At 38.0% G+C, this 13,263-nt stretch overlaps 1 protein-coding gene across 1 annotated transcript; it reads left to right on the forward strand.

The window, feature by feature from the left end:
- Nucleotides 1–2: 2 nt before the first annotated feature.
- Nucleotides 3–12,639, forward strand: DYNLT2 (dynein light chain Tctex-type 2). Its single transcript, XM_011751101.3, has 4 exons — nucleotides 3–249; nucleotides 8,381–8,587; nucleotides 9,431–9,589; nucleotides 12,466–12,639. The coding sequence occupies exons 1-4, from the start codon at nucleotides 130–132 to the stop codon at nucleotides 12,574–12,576; spliced, it is 597 nt and encodes a 198-aa protein (XP_011749403.2). The 5' UTR covers nucleotides 3–129; the 3' UTR covers nucleotides 12,577–12,639.
- Nucleotides 12,640–13,263: the final 624 nt, after the last annotated feature.

Raw genomic sequence — 13,263 nt, forward strand, 5'->3', positions numbered from 1 at the left:
CTTGGAGCCCTAGCGGGCACTTCCGACCGTTCCAGGCGCAGGCGGGAGACTTCCGCCCTTGCGGGAGCTGCTGAGGCGTTTGACGGTCGGCGGAGGAGAGGCAGTGGGAGTCTTGGGGAGCAGAGCGAGATGGAGAAGAGAGGCCGAGGCGTGAAGTCGAGCCTCATCCAGACCCCGAACCAGAGCTCTCAGCAGGCGCCGGTGACGCCTAGGAAAGAGAGGAGGCCTAGCATGTTCGAGAAGGAGGCAGTGAGTGCGGAGACTGCTAGGGACCCGAGACGGCTTTGTCCGACCCTTTAATTGAAATCGCTCCTCAGTGGGCCCCGCTCCCGTCACCACCCCCAGAGCCAAGAAGGCAGCATTTCCCTTTTGTGTTTCTTTTTTCCCAGGTGCAAAATTGAAGCCTGAGACTGAGTTGGGCAGTCCCCTTTGGACTTGAGTGCTAAAGTTTTCTCGCTTTTTAATTAGGGCCGTAGAACCCTACTAAGTCGATTGGAAGGGTGGTTACAAGATCTTCTTTTCAGATTTACTCAGCTTGCGGATTTCCTGAGAGTACTCTGAGTATTAATTATTGCTTCGTACTAAAACACAGTATGTTAGTGTATTTAGTGCCATTATAAGCAGTTTGGCTAGCGAAAAATGAGTGTATGCTGTATTAAAAATATTTTGATAAACCAGGCAGAATAGTGCCGTGGTTTGGGTTTTTAAAACATCAGCAGTCTGGATCTTTGAAGAATGTACAGGAGAAAAAAACTTAAGTTGAAAATATTCTGTCCAAAACTTGTTGTCTGATATTGATGGAAAGGGTCGTTATTCAGTTGTATTGGTGGTATAACACAGGTCTTTCTATATGATTAGGCTTTGAAAACCGTTAATGTATTAAAGACTCTATCTTTTATTGATACTAGTTTGCCCAAGGATACAAAGCTGTAATGATAGAGCTGGGACCAGAACCTGTGTGCTGGTACTCGGTCCACTTGGCCTGTATTGGTTTCTCTTCATACTTACTTCATGGACCTATAATAGGATGAAGTCAGAGATGACAGGCAAAACAGTTTTTTGAAGACCCTAAAACATTTTAAGATTACTCTCAAAAAGAGAATTCTCAAAATAAGTAATGGCGAAATTTCAGGTTCTAATAATGTTTCCTTGGTAACTACATTTTACAGAGGAGAGAACGAACTAAAGGAGGAAAAGTAAACAGGCCAAGTTTACACAGCTAAGAAAAAGAGCAGAGCAAGGCTAGAAACCTAAATCGATTGGACTTAAAACTTCACACTCCCAAACACTATGCTGTTCGCTTGGCAATGAGTCTGAATAACAGATAGGTCACCAACAGTAAAGAAAAATTTCTATATATTGAGGCAGACAAGGGTTTCTTTTATAAACTTACTGCCTATTTGAGGTCTGAAGTGGTCTTTAAAATTCAATGAGCCTGAACTCCATGAGGGGACACATAAGTGCACCTGGTATATAGGTTAAAATCTGGGAGTGAGGGGACATGGACCAAAGTAATTATTGCTTATTTGATATGGATGTCATCAATTATAGCTATCTTTAAAGTTGAGTCTTTTAGAGGTGAGAAATTTGAATAGAACAATAATTGGGAAGACATTGAGGACTCTACAAATGCTTACTAAATGTACGTGAGGAAACTGTGCACTTAGTCATTTCCAATTTAAGGTAGCTGTTAATTTCCCTATTTTGGAGCACAGGAAAATTTAAGACATACTGTTTAATCAATATGACCATCTCTTGATTTTATCTGTCTTGCCTCCATTTCCTTTTTTCTAGTGGTAGCATCTCAGTTAACTTTTAGAGAATTAACTCATCTGCAATTGCATAGAGCTTTGGTGAGATTGTCAGCTACTTTCCTTAACTTTTTAGTGAGGATGAGACCCAAACTAAGCTAATTAGATGAATTATTTGAAATAATGCAAATACAATGATTGAGGTTTATTCACATTGAAGATGAGAAGCTAAAGTGCTCCATGTGTCTTTATGAATCTGGTTCATCAGCCTTCTTTGCTGTTATGTAAACTGTATCTTTCCAATAAATTATACTTCGGCTTAACAAGAATGAGTTCCTGTTGTTGAGATCAAAGGTTAACAAAATGCGAAGTAGATTACTAAAAATGGAAAGCTTAACTGTTCTCACCTGTGCACATGCATTTGAAAATCTTAAATACAACCGGGCACAGTGGCCCATGCCTGTAATCCCACCACTTTGGGAGGCCAAGGCAGGTGGATCACCTGAGGTCAGGAGTTCGAAACCAGCCTGGCCAAGAGGCCAAAACCCCATCTCTACTAAAAATACAAAAATTAGCCAGTGTGGTGGTGGGTGCCTGTAATCCCAGCTACTCAGGGAGGCTGAGGCACAAGAATTGCTTGAACCCGGGAGGAGGAAGTTGCAGTGAGCTGAGATCATGCCACTGCACTCCAGCCTGGGCGAGACTCCATCTCAGAAAAAAAAAAAAAAAATCTTAAACACTAGCATGTGGCATTTAGAAATAAAAGTAATATCTCATGCCCAAGCTCATTTTATTTTAGGGCTATATATAGGCTCAATATAAGGAAATGCTACATCAGTAGAAACTCAGGTATTATTAGATGCCAAAAAGTTGATCATATTTAAAGCCTATTCCCAATTTAAAAAAGATTGTAAAGATTCTTAATAAAAGGAATAAAATATTCTTAATAAGTATAGCTTAATAAGTATATTATTATACTTAATAAGTATAGTCAGACAGCCAATACAATATTATACACAAAGGAGAAATTGTACAGATGTAAATTTTCAGCTTATTAGAAGCATTAATGGCTATTTTCAGGCCACACATGAATGCCCCATTTCCTTAAGAATCATTGCAGTTGAAAGCTGCTGTTAATGATACTATGTAGTTGCATCCCTTGAGTATACTGTAGAGGAAAGGAAGGTCCCAATCACTGCCCTAGAGAAGCATTCTCTTAATAAACCAAAACAAAATAATTTTGTTTTTGAGAGGTTTATGGAGTTAATAATGCTGCTTCTGCAATTAAGAGACAGAAGCCTGACAGATGATCACAACAGGAGATTTATTTCTGGTGAGGGACTTTTACTCTCAGCCAATATGGAGTAATTCTTACCAGAAACTACTTAAAGTAACACACAAAAATGTATGGAGCGGTTGTTTCCATTGATTTGGGTGTCAAACAGGACAAGAGTGATCTCCAAGAGATGAGAAACAGGTAAGGTAAGCCCCAATATTGCCCCTACCTTAATTGCCTGGTGAGACTTTCCAGGCCACAACACAAGGAAAGGCCTCCTTTAGTTCAAAAGGAGTTGGGAGCCTGGGAAGCCAAGATAGCATGAGACTGAAGAGCAGAGTATTAGGACAGGGCTGCCCTAAAGACCTACAGAGCGTTTCTCAGGGTATTCAGCTTAGTGCAGCAGTGCATCTGGTGAGGAAAGTTCTCACCAAAGGTGGAGAGTGGAGGTGGAGAAAGAATCACCCAAAAGGAATAAAAATATCCTTGGGCGTGTTCCCACCAGAAAAAGTGGAAAACCATGACAAATATAGGGCTTTGGTTAGCGTGCTAAGAAGTGCATTGCCTTAGTAGTGGGAAAAATAGAGAATGAGTTCTTTGATCTGGCTTATCAAGGTTAAGAAGCAAGGCTCAAGAGGATTAAACCGTTTCCAAATGTCTTTGTTCTAGAAGAAAGCTCAGGAGTCTTAGGAATACAAAAATATCCAACCTGTAAGAAGGTAAAATTCACACTGTCTGGTCTCTAAATATTAATAGACCTACATAGAAGCAGGAAAATAAAGTTCAAAATTGAAGAAACAGTAATATCAGCCCAGAAATTACACAAAATAGAATTAATATAAACAGACATTAAAGTAGTTAAGAGAGTTATTAGTTTTCATCAAAGTAAATCATATGAAGTTATTATAATTACATTCCATATATTTAAGAGTGTAGAGAAAGACTGAGCATGTTAAATTCAACTCAGACTTCTGTAGATGAAAAATACTATGTCAGGAATGAAAATACACTAAATGACAGCAGCAGATTCAGTGCAGAAGAAAGGACATTTAGAGACACAAATTGGGGAAGGATGCTGAAAAAATATTACAAGATGTCAATGAGCTTTGGCAGAACTTAAAGTAGCCTAATGTTCTTGTAATTTGAGTCCCCAAATGAGGTGAGAGAGGACAGACAAAAAGTATTTGAAGAAATAAGGAATGAGAAATTTCCAAATTTGTTGAAAACTGTAAACCCACAAATCTGAGGCTCAGTGAACTCCAAGCACAAGACACGCGAAAAAAATTACGCCAAGACATGCAAAATAAAATTGCTTGAAACCAGTGATTTAAAATTTAAAGGCAACTAGAACAAAGGAATGTTACATACATAGAAACAGACAAAATGACAGCGTACTTCTCAGAAACAATGCAAGACAGAAGACATTGAAGCATCATCTTTAAGGACTCAAAATAACTATCAACCTAGAATTCTATACTCAGCTAAAATATCATTCAAAAAACAAAGGTAAGACTTCCAGCTTCTTGTTCTACATGTGAGGGGCTTAAAGTCCCTACTATGTCCTAACAAGTAAAAAGCTGAACAAACCGAAAAAATTAACTCTTCTTAGATCCATAAGAGAAGTGAGGTCACAGGATAAACAGCTGCCCCCAAAAGTAGAGTGACAAGCAGCAGTTTGCTCTGTGACCTCACTCCAGCCCTCCTTAGCCATCCTGTGTGACTTAAGCAAGTAGGGGAAAAAACAGAAAACTCAGAAACATTTGTGAAGTTCACAATCCAGAAGCACAGGTTCACTAAAATACCTAGTCCTACAACTATGGAATGCTTCCTCTCCACAAATACATTACAAGCACAATACTAGAGGCCTCGTTACAGCAGTGTTTTTTTTTTTAAATTTTTTATTATACTTTAAGTTCTAGGGTATATGTGCACAATGTGCAGGTTTGTTACATATGTATACATGTGCCATGTTGGTGTGCTGCACCTATTAACTCGTCATTTACATTAGGTATATCTCCTAATGCTATCCCTCCCCCTCCCCCCACCCCACAACAAACCCCAGTGTGTGATGTTCCCCTTGCTGTGTCCAGGTGTTCTCATTGTTCAGTTCCAACCTATGAGTGAGAACATGAGGTGTTCAGTTTTCTGTTCTTGTGATAGTTTGCTGACAATGATGGTTTCCAGCTGCATCCATGTCCCAACAAAGAACATGAACTCATCCTTTTTTATGACTGCATAGTATTCCATGGTGTATATGTGCCACATTTTCTTAATCCAGTCTGTCATTGATGGACATTTGGGTTGGTTCCAAGTCTTTGCTATTGTGAATAGTGCCATAATAAACATACATGTGCATGTGTCTTTATAGCAGCATGATTTATAATCTTTTGGGTATATAACCAGTAATGGGATGGCTGGGTCAAATGGTATTTCTAGTTCTAGATCCTTGAGGAATCGCCACACTGTCTTCCACAATGGTTGAACTAGTTTACAGTCCCACCAACTGTAAAAATGTTCCTATTTCTCCACATCCTCTCCAGAACCTGTTGTTTCCTGACTTTTTAATGATCGCCATTCTAACTGGTGTGAGATGGTATCTCATTGTGGTTTTGATTTGCGTTTCTCTGATGGCAAGTGATGATGAGCATTTTTTCATGTGTCTGTTGGCTGCATTAAATGTCTTCTTTTGAGAAATGTCTGTTCATATCCTTTGCCCACTTTTTGATGGGGTTGTTTTTTTCTTATAAATTTATTTGAGTTCTTTGTAGGTTCTGGATATTAGCCCTTTGCCAGATGAGTAGATTGCAAAAATTTTCTCCTATTCTGTAGGTTGCCCGTTCACTCTGTTGGTAGTTTCTTTTGCTTACATCAGTTTCTTTACCTGGCGAATCATGTCTGTCTTTCAAGAAAAAAATTAGGCATACTAAAAACAACAACAAACACAGAGTGAGCAGCAGAACCAGACATGGCAGGGATTTTGGAATTATCAGAATTTAAGTAACTATGATTAATATGTTAAAGGGCTGTAGTTGATAAAATAGCATACAAGAACAGATGAGCAATGTAAGCATAGAAATGGAAATCCTAAGAAAGAACTAGAAAGAAATGCTAGACATCAAAAAACACTAACAAAAGAAGAAACCTCAAAAGAAATTTAAAAAATACTTTGAGCTAAATAAAAATGAAAACATATCAAAATTTGTAGAATGCAGCAAAAACAGGGCTTGGAAGGAAATGTATAGTATTGAATGTGTGCATATATTAGAAAAGAAGAAAGAGCTAAAATAAGCCTCAAATAAACTATAAAAGAAGAACAAATTAAATCCAAGAAGAAAAGAAATAATAAAAATTATAGCAGAAATTGATGAAATTGAAATCAGGTACCAACAAAACTGAAAGCTTTTTCTTTGAAAAGATCAATAAAACCTATAAGCCTCTATCCAGGCTAACTAAGAAAGAGAGGACACAAATTACTAATAGCAGAAATGCAAGTCAGGATATTGCTAGAAATTTCATGAACACCATAAATATAATAAAAGAATATTATGAACAATTCTGTGCTCAGAAATTTGATAACCTAGAAGAAATTGACCAATTCCTTGAAAGATGCAATTTCCCAAAACTCATACAAAAAGAAATAGATAATCTGAATAAGCATATATCTGTTTTTAAAAATTGAATCAATAACAACCTTCCAAAGCAGAAATCACCAGGTTCAGGTGATTTCGTTGGTGAATTCTACCAAGCATTTAAGGAAAAAGTTATATCAATTATTACAATCTCTTTGAGAAGATAAAAGCAGAGAGAATACTGTCTAACTCATTCTAAGAAGTCAGCATTACCCTAATACCAAAGGCAGACAAAGACGCTACAAGAAAAGCAAACTACAGACATGTATCATATATTAACACTGATGCAAAAATTCTCAACAAAATACTAGCAAACTGAATTCAGCATTTTATTTAAAGGATTTGACACCACGACCAAGTGAAATTTGTTCCTGGAATGCAAGGATGATCCAGCATATGAAAATCGATCAAGGTAATACACCACATTAACTAAATGAAATAAACCACATGATAAATCTCAATTGATGAAGAAAAAGCATATGTCAAATTCAACACTCTTTTATTATAAAAACACCCCAAAAACTAGAAATAGGAGGAAACTACTTCAACCTAATTAAAGCTCTGTATGAAAACTGCACAGCAAATGCCAGGCGTGGTGGCTCACACCTGTAATACTAGCATTTTGGGAGGCTGAGGTGGGCAGATCACGAGGTCAGGAGATCAAGACCATCCTGGCTAACAGTGAAACCCCATCTCTACTAAAAATACAAAAAAAAAAAAAAAAAAAAAATTAGTTGGGCATGGTGGCATGCGCCTGTAGTCCCAGCTACTCAGGAGGCTGAGGCAGGAGAATCGCTTGAACTTGGGAGGCAGAGGTTGCAGTGAGCCAAGATCATGCCACTGTACTCCAGCCTGGGTGACAGAGCAATACTCTGTTTCAAAACAACAACAACAACAAAGTGCACAGCAAACATCATACTCGATGGGGAAAGACTGAAAGCTTTTCCTGTAATATTAGTAACAAAGCAAGGATGTCCACTTTTGCCACTTCTTTTCAACATAGAATTGGAAGTTCTAGCCAAGCAATTAGGCAAGAAAAAGAAATTCCTGGCTATTAATAAAATGAAGCTCACTGCTTTAATTTAAGAGGCTAGAGCATTTATCTGGGACATATTGGATACTATGCAAATATTTCATTAATGCATATTGGATGTCACAGAATGAATGTTTCATGTCAAAAGCATGAACTGATAAATATCAAATCAATGCTCTTTTGGTATCTTTTCAGCTTAAGACTTATGAATGTGCTACCTAAATAATTATATTATTTAAAAATGAGTAAATGAAGTAAAATAAAATTTTAAGATAATGAAGGATAATATTTTCATAATCTCAGGGTAGGGAGGAAGAAAGGTTTTCCCTGTATCTCCATCCCATAGCCACTCAGTTGCTCTCCCTGGAGGCCACTCTTGTTTCTAGTCCCTGTGGATCATCCATGGATATTCTAAATAAATGCATGCAATTTGTGTGTATATGTTTGTGAGTATAGATAAAAGGATAAATAGTATTCCTTTTTTTTTTTTTTTTTTTTTTTGCCAAATTGATAGCCAGGAGCAAATCTAGGATTTAGCAACCACATTATTGTAGAAGTCTGTTTAACAAATTTCCAAGCTTTGTGTGAGCCCTGTCCCATTGTACAGGGTTTTTTAATCTGAAAAATCATTTTACAATTTAAAAAGTAATCTTTCTCCCTTTCTCTCTTCCCCTCTCTCTTTCTCCTCCAGTATGCACAGATTTTAAGAGAAAGACTGAGAGAGTCAGTTCACGATGTTCAGTATGTAGAGCCTCCTTTTGATGACTCAATTGCTGATATAGGTAAAGAATGGAAGAGTGCCCTGGCAAAATTAAAGTTTGCTAATTCATATAGAATGGAGCCACTGAAGAAATTTCAAGCTCATTCAGTACAAACTAAAATCCAGCAGATACTAACAGTAGGTCGATAAATATATATGATAGCAGTATTGTATGAGGGTTCTACAGAGAAACAGAGAATATATATACAAAGAATTTCATTCCAGGAATTGGCTCATGCAGTTGTCACTAGAACCAGAAGGCATTGTGTGTCATTGGTGCAGGCACAACAAGTCAGTTAATCAGAGATGTGTAGTCTGTCTGCTAGGTGTCCAGTTCTGCTCCTGGTTTGTAAAAAAGAGTAATGCTTTATAGCCCACAAGCCATGTCCATTTCCTTCAAGTTATACATTAATTTATTAATAAACATGGTTAGAAATCTTTGAGTTCACTTTCCTGGAGGCCAGAGAAAAATCAGTGGAGTGAGAGGCTACAGAGGAGGGTTGGAAAGAAGTAGTTTTAATGTGAGCCCACTGAGCAGGGCAGTGACATGGTACAGGTTCTGAGTCCAAGTAATCTTCACTATAAGAAAACCAAAATCTGAATTTTAATACATGTATAAATTTTAAAAGGTTTCTTTCCTTTACCTAAGAATTTCTAGAAGTCTTCTTTGGAAAATCTCCTGTGTCGGAAAATCTCCTGTGTCTTTCTATTAACTGTTTGGCAGAGTAGTCTAGTAAATTACAACTTATAGCTTGTGTCGATAATGAAAAGTAATTGAATATAATTTGAAAACCCCAATAAATATTCCTCAAAATTGTTACAGAAATAGGTAAGCATAAAATGTATTTAATATTATTTAGTTAGGAATATATTTATTTTTAAACAGTTATATATATTATTTAGATATGTTTTCTACTTGAATTTTTATATAGAAAATATTTGGTTTGAAAATAAAAGTATTTTTCTTAAATTTTCTTAAAGGAAAGTCTTAAAGATGTCAAATACGATGATAAAGTATTCTCTCACTTGTCACTTGAATTGGCAGACCGCATACTGTTAGCAGTCAAAGAATTTGGGTACCACCGTTATAAGTTCATTATAAAAGTATTATTTATTCAAAAGACTGGCCAAGCAATAAATGTAAGTACCCCATTGATACAGGATCTAGCAATTAGAACTATAAATCATCTCCTCTCTAGTGATTTGATTTTTAATTGTGATGACTCAAGGGCACTCCATAGATTCTGAGGTACCTTTCAAAAGAAAGTATCATGTTGTTAAATGTATTTATTTCACTGTCAATTATTTGAGAAGTACAAACCAGCCGGGTGCATTGGCTCATGCCTGTAATCCCAGCACTTTGGGAGGCTGAGGTGGGTGGATCACCTGAGGTCAGGAGTTTCAGACCAGCCTGGCCAACATGGTGAAACCCCATCTCTACTAAAAATACAAAAATTAGCTGGGCATGATGGTGGGCCCCTGTATTCCCAGCTACTCGGGAAGATAAGGCAGGAGACTCTCTTGAAACTGGGAGGCGGAGGTTGTAGTGGCCCGAGATGGCTCTACTGCACTCCAGCCTGGGCAATAGAGCAAGACTCCATCTAGAAAGAAAGAAAGAAAGAGAGAAAGAGAGAAAGAGAGAGAGAGAGAGGAAAGAAAGAAAGAAGAAGGAAAGAAGGAAGGAAGGAAGGAAGGAAGGAAGGAAAGGAAGGAAGGAAGGAAGGAGAAAGAAAGAACCTAGAAGTAGCAATTTGATACTAATAATTTATTAAAGTGCATTGCTATTCTCTTCCTTAAGCATATCAATTTTGACAGTTAATGTAATTTAAGTTAATTAATTAACCAGTAAATTTATTTTGGGCACTAGTGGGTGTTAGGTACTAAGGAAAAGACAAGGAATGATAAAACGTGGACCATGATTCTCAAGGAGATTTTACTGTAGTTAAGGAGATAATGCAGCACAATTTAGAATTTAAGGAAATAAAACGATAGGAATAACGTAAACAGCCTGGGTTTTGGAGTCAGATCACCTCTGCAACATTTGCTGGCTGTGGCCTTGGCACAGTTTCTTCATCTATAAAATGGTGATGATAAAACTGGCTTCCTAGAGCTGTTGTGAAGATGAAATGAAATTATCTATATTAAAATCCTTAACATAATCACCAGCACAGAGCCCTCAATAAACAGCAAGGTAATTATTAAATTATTTATTAACAAAGAGATAATATCACTAGGATGTGTAATTATCTAAGGAGTTGATACGGAATATGTGGGAGTTGGAGAGAAAAGAGAGAAAAAATTGCATTTGGAAGAATCTGTAGAGGTTCCATTTAGGAGTGGACTGCATGATGAAGCATGGGGAGGGGGACCTGGACTGGCAGAGGGGTACTTGAGAGAACAATCAGCAAGAAAGAACCGTCCTGGCTCCCATGGAGAAGAGAAGCTGCACCACATATGACATACAGATTTAAGAAATAGGGATGTTCTAGATGGTCAGTGCTACAAAGAGAACATTAAGGTAGGGATATGATAGAGTAGCAGAGTGGCTACTTGGGATTGTTTAGAGAAGGGAGAACCCTCTGACATCCAGATAAGAAGGAACCAGCCGTACCAAAGAGGAGGGAGGATGTTCCAAGCAGAGAAAACTTCAAGTGCGAAGATCCTGAGGCAGGGATGACTTCGTGTGCTTGATATGTAACAAGTAGGTAGTAGAGAGTGGCATGATGCGCAGTGGGGGAATGTTTCAGCTTATATGATTGCACAACAAACCACCCCAGAACTTAGTATCTTATAACAACAGCCATGTATTTGCTTACTTTCTGTGAGTCAGCTACTTGGCTTTTCTGCTGGTCTCACCGATGCACTTGTAGCCATGTAATGACTTACCTGGGCCTGCAGGTCCAAGATGGCTTCTGTCACTTGTCTGACTGTTGGGCTAGCTGTGGCCTGGGCCCCTGGGTTCTCCTGCATGTGAGCCAGCATCCTCCAGTAGGTTGAGTGGGCTTTCATAACATGGGGGTCTCAGCATAGTGTTCCACGAGCATGAGAGCGGCAGCCACAAGACCTCTGAAGGACTTGCTTGGAAGTTTCACAGTGTCATGTTTTACAACTCATAGCAAGTCACAAGGCCAAGTCTTATTCACAGGGTGGGGACATAAAGTCAACTTCCTAATAGGAGAAGCCATAAAGAATTTTTCGGCCGGACGTGGTAGCTCATGCCTGTAATTCCAGCACTTTGGGAGGCCAAGGTGGGTGGATCACCTGAGGTCAGGAGTTCAAGACCAGCTTGGTCAACATGGTAAAACCCCATCTCTACTAAAAATAGAAAAATTAGCTGGATGTGGTAGCAGGCACCTGTAATCCCATCTACTCTGGAGGCTGAAGCAGGAGACTCACTTGAACTCAGGAGGTGGAGGTTGCAATGAGCTGAGATCACGCCATTGCACTACAGCCTGGGAAACAAGAGTGAAACTATGCCTCAAAAAAAAAAAAAAAAAAGAATTTGGGCCATTTTAGATCCTCCACGAAGAAGTGGTCTGAAATCAGATCACATATGGATTTGTACACAGAGAAAAGGAGTTAGAATTGTCCATATCAGCCTACTTGTATAGTCAATGCCATTTCTTCATTTCAAGGCAAGGCCCAGACAAACTTTTTGGCTGAAAATCTTTAAAGGGTGGGAAGACTTCCTTGTCAGGGATTACATGGCAGAGTCATACTGTATGCAGAGCCACTACATCCCCATTCCCAGGGGCCTTCTGCTCCTGGCCCTGGAAACACAGCTAAGGGAGCCTCTCTCTGTTTTAGAGAAAGGCCAGCCTCCATTAAAGAAGAAGGATGGGCTGGGGCAGTGTCATTCTCCAGGCTTTTTATGAAAGGGAAAACCAGACAAATTATGTCTTAAAAATAATTTCTGAGATACTGATGCATTCATTTTTTAAAAACTAGTGTAGATTTGAAAATTACTTCTTAATATGTTCAATCTAAAGTTGGTCTTTACAAAATTTCTCTCACAGATTGCCAGCAGATGGATCTGGGACGTTGCATGGGACAGCTGGGTCGCAGCTAAACACGAAGCAGAATCCTACGTGGCACTGGCCTTGGTGTTTGCCCTTTATTATGAATAGCTCATTACAGGTACTAAGGACTGTTTACTGCTGAGCTTTTCAAAAATAAATGAAATTTACGTATTTGTGAACCTCATAATATTTCTGATTTGCTATATTCTTATTCTCATTTGAGGACTTTCAGTTGTATTATTTTAACAACAAAGTAGAAGCCAGATTTTTACATTTATACTTACTATTATATTAACTAACAATATTATGCCAAAGTAGTATAAAAGGTGTATGCATGTGTGTCTGGGTGTGTATGTATGTATGTGTATACAAATTCTTATAGTAGAATATAGGTAAAAGATCATTTTTGTAAGATTTAAGAAAATTATAATTTGCTACAGGAAATTAAAATGCAACTGTGTAAAGTATCAAATTCAGTAGATGTTAAGATAGATTTTGGATATTTCCAATGATATTTTAATACTTTGTATTCATTGTTTTGAAAGGAATTACCAAGTTCGAAAGAAAGATGTTATTATATTTCATAATTCCCTAATGTCCTCTCGCTCCAGCCAAACTGCTTACAAGTGTGTAGTCAATTTACTAATATATTAGGCTCTATTAGGCTCTGTGAGCCTTCTAGGATCTTTTTTTCCGATATGGGAACTGAAAACTCAATTGTTTAAAGAAATGAGGAAAATTTTATTTCCCAGGGATTTGATCAAGGATCCAGGTTCTTTCCAACTTCCCACTCTC

Source organism: Macaca nemestrina, chromosome 5, assembly GCF_043159975.1.
Source record: "Macaca nemestrina isolate mMacNem1 chromosome 5, mMacNem.hap1, whole genome shotgun sequence".
NCBI lineage: Eukaryota > Metazoa > Chordata > Mammalia > Primates > Cercopithecidae > Macaca > Macaca nemestrina.

Bases quoted from the DNA above. Each gene is read 5' to 3' on its own strand.
- DYNLT2 (XM_011751101.3), top strand. From the start codon at position 130: ATGGAGAAGAGAGGCCGAGGCGTGAAGTCGAGCCTCATCCAGACCCCG. The intron at 250-8,380 runs GTGAGTGCGGAG...TTTCTCCTCCAG, and splicing joins GCATGTTCGAGAAGGAGGCA to TATGCACAGATTTTAAGAGA. The intron at 8,588-9,430 runs GTAGGTCGATAA...ATTTTCTTAAAG, and splicing joins AAATCCAGCAGATACTAACA to GAAAGTCTTAAAGATGTCAA.